This window comes from Podarcis bocagei, assembly GCF_964188305.1.
Source record: "Podarcis bocagei genome assembly, chromosome: 17".
Taxonomy (NCBI): Eukaryota; Metazoa; Chordata; class Lepidosauria; order Squamata; family Lacertidae; genus Podarcis; species Podarcis bocagei.
Window position 1 is genome coordinate 34,472,034 of NC_138143.1, and position 9,865 is coordinate 34,481,898.

A 9,865-nucleotide genomic window follows, 5' to 3' on the forward strand; every position below is an offset into this window, starting at 1 on the left:
GGTCCGTTCTTAACCTGAAACTGTTCTTAACCTGAGGTACCACTTTAGCTAATGGGGCCTCCCGTTGCCGCTGCGCAATTTCTGTTCTCATTCTGAAGCAAAGTTCTTAACCCAAGATACTATTTTTGGGTTAGCGGAGTCTTTAACCTGAAGTGTCTGTAACCTGAAGCGTCTGTAACCTGAGATACCACTGTAATTAACCACAATTTTTTTTGCCACTCAGCTTTCTTTGGCAGTAGCCACAAATAGTTACAGGTATCCTGTAAGATGTCAATCCTGAGTGGGAGCAAAGCCTGAACTTTGCATGCATGGGTGTAGCCAGGATTTTTGTGGGGGGGGGGGCACGATTTCTGTTCTCATCCTGAGATAAAGTTCTTAACCCGAGGTACTATATCTGGGTTAGCAGAGTCTGTAACCTGAAGCGTCTGTAACCCGAGGTACCACTGTATGTGAATAAATCACATTTTTAAAGCTACCACAGCCTCCGCCATGTCTTCAATTCCCCAAAGGACCACAGACACTGGATTTGTGCCTGGTACCCCATGGGCCCTTGCCACTGCTCAGCACAGAAATGGGGAGGCACCTAACTTTTGTAACAATATATTTAAACGGGAGGATTCTCGGTTTTATCGAGTAGGGCAATTCTTCATTATTCATTCATTAGACTCGTATTTCTTTCGGTACCTACATGCATTTTTGTTCTTTGGTTCTTGCTTCTGACTTTAGGGGTGGGTGGGAAAGTTGCTGTCGCCATGGGGGCAGTGATAGCAAAACTGATTTCAGTAGTTAACAGTTGTGTGGGCACTTTTTTGTGTTAGCTACTATTCCCTTCCCCCCAAAATGTCGTACAATTCATCATGGATAAATATAACGACAGCCTCTAAGAGCATCAGCCCCCAAAGCCAGGTAAGCTTCACTGCCAACAAATGGGTACAAATGGGGCAAGAAATCTACACAACCATTCATTGCCCGATGCATTTATTTTGAAACTGAACCCCATTTGGTTCAATTCTCCATTCATTCCAAAATGAACTTACTTCCTTAATGGGTGGTATAATCGGTGCTTTTTTCTGGGGGTACGCAGGGTACGCATACCCCTAAACATTTTGTGAATCTAACGGGAGAAGAAACTTTAAAAAGTATAAAAAATTACTTTCTTCTCTAGCACGGTGAATCGTCAGTTCTGTTGCTACCCCTGATGGTAGCCTCATTTCTTGTCACAGTGTTTCCTGAGTCTCAGAAGGAAGCGAGCGTTTAATGTGTGAAGTAGGAATTAGAATCTAGCACGGTGATTGGTCAGTTTCATTGTTACCACCTCCAATGGCAGCTTCCTTTCCTTTCCCAGTGTTTCCTGAGTCTCATATGGAAGTGAGCGTTTAATGTGTGAAGCAGTGTGGAATGTGGATGTGTGGTTTTTTACTGATGAAAGTTTGGCCTCATTGAGGGGCAGTATTTCAATATGAGTAATGCATGTTCTTTGTACTTTTGTCTATTTACTGTATTTATTTCCCTCATTTGAACTATAAAATGGTCATTTTCTTGAGTCAAAATGAGAGTACCCCTAAACATATTTTTTAAAAAGAAAAATAGCACTGGTTATAATTGTCAGGAATACTGTGTGACAGGAATGTTTAACACGGATGCCCAGTATAAAAACTTCAAAGTATAGAGGGGGGAATTAGTTCACTTTTAGAACCCTGCTAACTCATGAAAGAAAAAGATGGCTGCATCACATGATCTGACTTTATTTAGCACGGTGCTGAATTAAACAGAAGAAAAGGCAAATATCCAAAGACAGGGATGGATCTTTCAGTTGGCCGCAATTGTTTCTTGGATCCAGTCCACATAGTTACAGACCTTGGTGTATACGCCAGGAAAACCTTTCAGAGCACACCCTATGCCCCAAGAAACAATTCCTTGGAGCTCCCCATTGCATACCATGGGTCCACCAGAATCCCCCTGTAAATAAAAGATTTGGGTAGTTAAGAAACTTTTTTTTTAGTTGGGTACCAATTTATGCATCTGAAGTCTGATTATGGCATTCTAAAGGGGAAAACACACACACACACTCCTCTGAAGGCCTTAAAGGGGTTTCATTTTCCCAACTTAGCACTGGAGATGGTTTGAACCCTTAGGCTCTACTCCACAAGAAGCCAATATTTCCCAGTTTGGATTCAACCTGCCTTCTAGAATGTGTCCTATTTTTAATGTATGGAACATAATCTTCTATTTGTGCACAGCTGGTTTTCCCTGTCTAAGTGAAAAACCTTGCATTTATCCCTATTGGAATTCATTTTATTAGTTTGGTTCCCATCCTCCAATCTGTTAAGGTCATTTCGAATCCTGATTCTGTCATCTTGCGGCATTGGCTACCCCTCCCCCGGTTTGGTGTCATCTGCAAATGTGACCCGCATGGTTCTTCTAATTAAAGGCACAAGTGTAGCAGCAGCAGCAGCAGCATTTTGTGTCTGGGCAAAAGAAAAAAGGCACAGAAAAGCATCTCACGTCACAGGAATCTTTGCCGCCTTCCAGGTATCCTGCGCATATCATGTTTGGACTGATTTGCCCCACCAGGGCATCCTTGCACTCGGCGTCACTTAGAACGGGAGCATCCAGGCACTGAAGAAGCTCTGGCAGGTTGACTGCCCCAAAATGGAGTGGGTGGGGGAAAAGGAATTAAGGAATATTGTTATAAACCAAGAAATTAAGAGAGAAGCAAAAACTACTGAACCACAACATGACCTGTGATATTGTATAGTGTTCCTAGGGCCATATCACTACGGTTTGCAAAGTTCAGGAATTACACCAGGAATTAAACCACCAAAAACTTGCCCTTTCTATGTACCTACTTTGTAGTTTGCTATTTTCCTCATCCCTCCCTGCCCCGTTTTTCCTTTTGTGTTGTGTTGGTACATAAGCCACCTTGGGGATGCGGGTGGCACTTTGGTCTAAACCACAGAGCCTAGGGCTTGCCGATTGGAAGGTCAGCAGTTCAAATCCCCACGACGGGGTGAGTTCCCGTTGCTCGGTCCCTGCTCCTGCCAACCTAGCAGTTTGAAAGCACGTCGAAGTGCAAGTAGATAAATAGGTACCGCTCTGGCGGGAAGGTAAACGGTGTTTCCGTGTACTGTTCTGGTTTCTCCAGAAGCGGCTTAGTCACACTGGCCACATGACCCAGAAAAACTGTCTGCGGACAAACGCCGGCTCCCTCGGCCTGTAAAGCAAGATGAGCACTGCAACCCCAGAGTCGTTCACGACTGGACTTAACTGTCAGGGGTCCTTTACCTTTAAGCCACATTAGAAGCCCTTTTTTGACTAAACAGTGGGGGTAAAGGTAAAGGTACCCCTGCGCATACGGGCCAGTCATGACCAACTCTAGGGTTGCGCACTCATCTCGCTCAAGAGGCCGGGAGCCGGCGCTGTCCGAAGACCCTTCCGGGTCACGTGGCCAGCGTGATGAAGCTGCTCTGGCGAGCCAGCACCAGCACCGCACACGGAAACGCCGTTTACCTTCCCGCTAGAAAGCGGTCCCTATTTATCTACTTGCACTTAAGGGTGCTTTCAAACTGCTAGGTGGGCAGGAGCAGGGACCGAATGACGGGAGCTCACCCCGCCACGAGGATTTGAACCACCGACCTTTTGATCAGCAAGTCCTAGGCTCTGTGGTTTAACCCACAGCACCACCCACGTCCAGTGGGGGTACCAATGCTCTAAATAACAATCCCATAAGAAATGAGTTTCAGCTTAATCTCCCTAACGTGCCATATTTCAATATTCAGGCGGGTTTGTTTTGTACGGAGAAGCATCCAAACATGCCATTTCTCCATTTGAAATGGTACATGGGCTGTGGAACAGCCAGGGAGGAAAAGGTTAAGCAGCCCCTACATGTGCTGCTATAAATTATTATTATTATTGGTATTATTATTATTATTATTATTATTATTATTATTATTATTATATTCGCCGAAGAATTGATGCTTTTGAATTATGGTGCTGGAGGAGACTCTTGAGAGTCCCATGGACTGCAAGAAGATCAAACCTCTCCATTCTTAAGGAAATCAGCCCTGAGTGCTCACTGGAAGGACAGATCCTGAAGCTGAGGCTCCAATACTTTGGCCACCTCATGAGAAGAGAAGACTCCCTGGAAAAGACCCTGAAGTTGGGAAAGATGGAGGGCACAAGGAGAAGGGGACAAGAGAGGACAAGATGGTTGGACAGTGTTCTCAAAACTACGAACATGAGTTTGACCAAACTGCGGGAGGCAGTGGCAGACAGGAGTGCCTGGTGTGCTCTGGTCCATGGGGTCACGAAGAGTCAGACACGACTAAACAACAACATAATCATTATTATTACTGCTACTACTACTAAAAGTGCTGAGAGGCTGCTAGATGCACCTCCATGGCAATGTCTAGTTTGGCCTTGAATTCCTGCAGAAAGAAAAGTTGCCCTGTGTGATTTGAATGCATGAAACATGCTTTAACTCACATCCATCACTGAGGGTGTTGCCCCATCCTGAGATCAGGCACTCGGTCCCAGCAGCCACACATTTCGAAGGCAAGGAAATGGCTCTGACGCGGGAGTTCAGGGTGGCAGGGGTAGCCAGCTTGATGAGCATAATGTCGTTGTCCGTGGTAACTGGGTCATATTTGGGATGGGGAATTTGTTTCTCCGCATCAATGAGCTCCTCTGACCCTTCCAGGACATTTATGTTGTATTCCCCAAGCCTCACCTGGATGCGGAAACTGAAATATTTGCAACACGTTACAGTGGTTATTATTAAGTGTATGTTACAGTGTGGAATTCTCAGCCAAAGTCCAAAATGTTTAATCTAAATGAAGCTCTAGAATGTGATATGGTTGATTCACGTAGAGCATGTACAGAAAAGTGCCAGAAAAACCACCGACAAAATGGAAAGAAGCAGAAGTCCCAGTAAAGGAAGAATGGATACAAAACCTCATGGAATATGCAGAAATGGTGAAACTTACCAGAAGAATAAGAAATCCAGATAACAAACTTTTTATAAAAGAATGGAAATGGTTTATTGAATATTTACAGATCAATTGTGAACAGATAAGAACATTAGCAGGCTTATTGTAATAACCTGCAGTTTCACAAGAGTATATATTTACAGTAGATAATTAAATGAGCAAGTGAAATGAATTTGGATATCCAGAAGATATTTTTTTTTTTAATTAAGGAACTGCAGAAAGACAGGGAAGGAAGTCGAGTTTTGAAATGTTAAATTGATTTGTAAAACTAATGAAATGTATAAACTTGAAAAGTATAAAGAAAAACTTAAAATAGGAAGAAAAAGAAAATCCACAGACAATCTTCCTGGTCATATTTAAGGCCAGGCAGTGATTAAAAAAGGAAGCTTAGGATTGTCAACAACTGTTTAGCAAATGGCAAGGGATATGTGTAGCAAAGCTTTGGAAAGACGCAAAAGTTCCTATGAGGAAATGCTGGTTGCCCAAACTGTGTGAACTCAACTTTAGGTTCATTCTTTGGTTATCATTATTTTCAAATGCATGGATAAGAGAAGGTATACATTCATAACTCAGTGGAAGTCTTTTATGTCATTTAGGGAAGTTTTTAATATTTGATGTTTTATTCTGTTTTTAATCTGTTGGGAACCGCCTTGGAGTGGCTGGGGAGGCCCAGCCGGATGGGCAGCGTATACATAATAAATTATTATTACTATTATTATTTCATGATTATGGGGCGCTGACTTGAAAGTTGCAAGCACACTTCCCCTCCCTCAGAGAAGCCATCACCACAAACATTTGACCCAAGGTTACTGTGCGGCTATGTGGAGAATTAGGGATGCGGGTGGCACTGTGGGTTAAACCACAGAGCCTAGGATTTGCCGATTGGAAGGTTGGCGGTTCGAATCCCCGTGACGGGGTGAGCTCCCGTTGCTCAGTCCCTGCTCCTGCCAACCTAGCAGTTCGAAAGCACGTCAAAGTGCAAGTAGATAAGTAGGTACCACTCCAGTGGGAAGGTAAATGGCGTTTCCGTGCGTTGCTCTGGTTTGCCAGAATCGGCTTAGTCATGCTGGCCACATGACCCAGAAGCTGTACGCCGGCTCCCTCGGCCAATAAAGCGAGATGAGCGCTGCAACCCCAGAGTCGGTCACAACTGGACTTAATGGTCAGGGATCCCTTTACCTTTATGTGGAGAATTGTTTTCTTTGATCTGTCCTGAGTATCTGCAGCATGTAGATGCCAAGGTACCTGTCTCCCTGGTGACGCCCTAGTCCCATCCAAACTTTGTTAGCTCTGAAAGAAGGTACCGGGGAGAGGGAAACAGAGCCTAAGCAACACAGATGAAGGATTTGAATCTTCTTTACTCACGACTGGAAGCAGTGAGCAGCTGATACGACCCATTGACTGCTGATGAGAGAGCCCCCACAGAAGTGATATCCAGCATTCAGAGACACCTGGTAGGGGACCGAGAGCTCCTGGCAGGTGTAGCCTCCCACAATCTTGTCGTCGTCATCAAAGGGGACAGCAGCTGTGACAGCCAAGGACAGTTGTCAACTAAGCAAAGTGACGATCACCCTGCTATGTTCGCCAGAAATGCATAATCTTACTGAACAGAAGCGCCTTGACTCAAGAAGATCCTTGTAATTTTTTTGCCAATTCGCTGCACACAAAGAACGGCACCACATTTCTTATGGATAGGCCAAAGATTGGATTGCATGAATGCTTTAAATCAGGGGTAGTTTTTTGTGGTGCCCTCCAAATATTTCATTTCATTTCACTTTTAATTTGTGTACTGCCTTTCTAGATTACTATACACAAGGCGTTTTACAATCTGAAGAAACAACAAAATAGGCAGCAAAGATTGCACATGTAGTAACAGTCTGATCCAATACATTGGTACCTTGGTACCCAAACAGCTCGTCTCCCAAACAAATTGGCTCCCAAACACCGAAAACGTGGAAGTGAGTGTTCCAGTTTGCGAACGTTTTTTGGAAGCCGAACGTCCGACGCGGCTTCCAATTGAGTACAGGAAGCTCCTGCAGCCAATCGGAAGCCATGCCTTGGTTTTCAAACGGTTTCAGGAGTCAAACGGACTCCCGGAATGGATTAAGTTTGAGAACCAAGGTACCACTGTACAAAAAAGTCACAATAGCTTTAAAATAAACAACCTATATCAAATAGAGCAATATTCAATAATCCATTAAAATACAATAGTCAACAGTAAAATTAAATACCAGCAAATAATAATTAAACATTTTACACTTATCAATTACAATCAAGAATTAATAAACTATTATCATAGACACAATGCATAAAAATTCCAGAAAGCATACGAAACCATGTAAAAAGATCCAACTGAGAAACAAGGACACACATAAAAATTTTTTTTTAAGAATATCTCCTCTTCTCTCTTCTAAGCTGCTTCCGCTCTTCTCATATTATGGTCTGGGAAAGTCTCCTGGGGCTGGAGGGTTGGGCAAAGCAGGTGGGGAAAGCCATTGCCTGATGGTTAGCAGAAAGTATCTTTCTCCATACTGATGGACTACAGCTCTCAGAATCCCTGACTGTGGGTGATACTGACTGGGGATGATGGGAGTTGGAGTCCAACAACATTTTGAGGACCCTGCATAGCCTAAACTTTTACGAGGCACCATCACTCCTGAAGCAACTGCGCCGTGCTAAAATCCACCTTGCTCTCTGTTTTCAGCTGCAGAGCAGAGGCTGCAACAAAACTTATGCACAGACAAATTATTTATCATTACATAAGGCTCTTCAGTGTACCGAGTACTGAAGTTATTGCCACAGTTTTCTTTGAAACACAACCCCGTTGAAGGTTGGTTTGGCTAAGGCAGTGCCTTGCCAAATCATGCAGCGAACCAGGGAACGAGCAAGGCGGAGGTCTTTGCAAAACAGTGGCAATATGGTGACTCTAGCTGCCTGTCGTAAATAGCTTTACTATGAATAGTGCTGGCCCAAGATATTCTGGCAGCTGAGGTGAGCCACAAAATGGCTCCTCACCGCACCCTGGGTAGGGAAGAAGGGGTGAGTGAAGATCTACATCAGGAACAAAGGGTGGGGGCAAAAAATCTTCATTGGGAACAAGGGTGGGAGGAAACCAGCAGTGCCTCCTATTGCCAAAAGGCCTCTGCAGAGGTGGCGTTGGGTATGGGGCTGCCGAGGAGGCAGCAGATGTGGCCTTCAAGGAGCAGGTCACACCCTGGAGACTAGATCTGCTGCCTGAGGCAATTGCCTCACCCTGCCTCATGATTGGTCTGGCCCTGACCATGTAGACCTGTAAAGGTAAAAGGTAAAGGGACCCCTGACCACTGGGTTCAGTCGTGACAGACTCTGGGGTTGCGGCGCTCATCTCGCTTTTTTGGCCAAGGGAGCCGGCGTACAGGTTCTGGGTCATGTGGCCAGCATGACTAAGCCACTTCTGGTGAACCAGAGCAGCATATGGAAACGCTGTTTACCTTCCCACTGGAGCTGTACCTATTTATCTACTTGCACTTTGACGTGCTTTTGAACTGCTAGGTTGGCAGGAGCAGGGACTGAGCAACGGGAGCTCACCCCGTCACTGGGAGACTCGAACCGCCAACCTTCTGATTGGCAAGTCCTAGGCTCTGTGGTTTAACCCACAGCGCCACCCGCGTCCCATATGAAGACCTGTATCTTAGTGCAAACAAACAAACAAACAAACAAACAAACAAACAAACAAGCAAGCAAGCAAGCAAGCAAACCAACCAACCCAAGAACAGTCTAAAGCTGGGCCTTTTTTTCAGCCAGAAATCACCAGAACTCAGTTCCAGCACCTCTCAGATGCACGTCATTGCCATTCTAAGAAAACGAAGAAGTTCGTGGAGAGTTCTGGCACCTCTTTTGCTAGGAAAAAATGCACTGGGCTTAGGGCACTACAGACAGCTTGCTCCATGTGTTCATATGCTAGCCCTACCACTGCTCACAACTGCGTTATCCCAGCAGGTTGACAAATATAACTTCTGGAGGGCGTTTGCTGTCTCCAGTGGAGCCTATGATAGAAAATTCTTTTCTTTTTTTTTTAGTTGTCCTGAGTTCCAAGGAGAGAAAGATGAAGCAGCATCAAAGGACGCACCCGCTACTCCCAGACAGGTAAGGATCAAGAGGAACTTCATGGTGTCTCTGCCAATGATCACACTACCTGCTCAGAGTAGAAAATTGGTGGAGGTTTCATGTCCTAAATAGCTGCTGGAAGGCTTTGTCTGGCTGAATGCCCACCTCCCGAGGTCATCACGGCAGCTTTTCACTTCCCAGGATCTCGGGATAATTTGAGCATTTTATCGTATGGAAAAGTGATAAAGACATGCTATTTCCAATAATAGAAAAGGCAAATGTTGCAGCCTGAGGCTGCCAGGTCAGCCAGCAAACCCGCCTGGCCCTGAACACTGTTTTATAATGTTTATAATGTCCCGAATCCAAACTCCTTAGAGGATTCTGGAGCACATACTCTGCCTTAGAGTTTCCCATTGCCAGAAGCCCCGCAGAGGAATTGGAATCTCACATTGGTCCATACATGGTTGTTATGTACTGAGTTGAATAGGATCCAAAATGCAGCAGTCTGATTGGTCCTAGAACAATAGGATCCAAAATGCAGCAGTCTGATTGGTCTTAGAACAACAGGATTCAGAATGCAGCAGTCTGATTGGTCCTAGAACAATGCAGCAATATGATTGGTCCGCAGGAGCCACCCAATCCATCTCCAGGTGGGAGTGACTCCACAACCTGATTGGCCTACAGGAGGATCCCGGAATTAGCCAATCATGTGGGGCCCATTGTGTAAATAATGTATATAAAGCAGATATTGTGGGGGAACTTCCACTCCTCCTCACCACTATGAGCTGAAT

General features: G+C 44.9%; 1 protein-coding gene across 1 annotated transcript; it reads right to left on the reverse strand.

Moving 5' to 3' along the window:
- Positions 1–1,809: 1,809 nt before the first annotated feature.
- LOC308576509 (anionic trypsin-like) lies at positions 1,810–9,136 on the reverse strand (the record flags this gene model as incomplete). Its single annotated transcript, XM_081175892.1, has 5 exons — positions 1,810–1,959; positions 2,506–2,642; positions 4,486–4,742; positions 6,357–6,513; positions 9,097–9,136. 5 exons carry the CDS (start codon positions 9,134–9,136, stop codon positions 1,810–1,812), a joined length of 741 nt encoding a protein of 246 aa, XP_081032018.1.
- Positions 9,137–9,865: the final 729 nt, after the last annotated feature.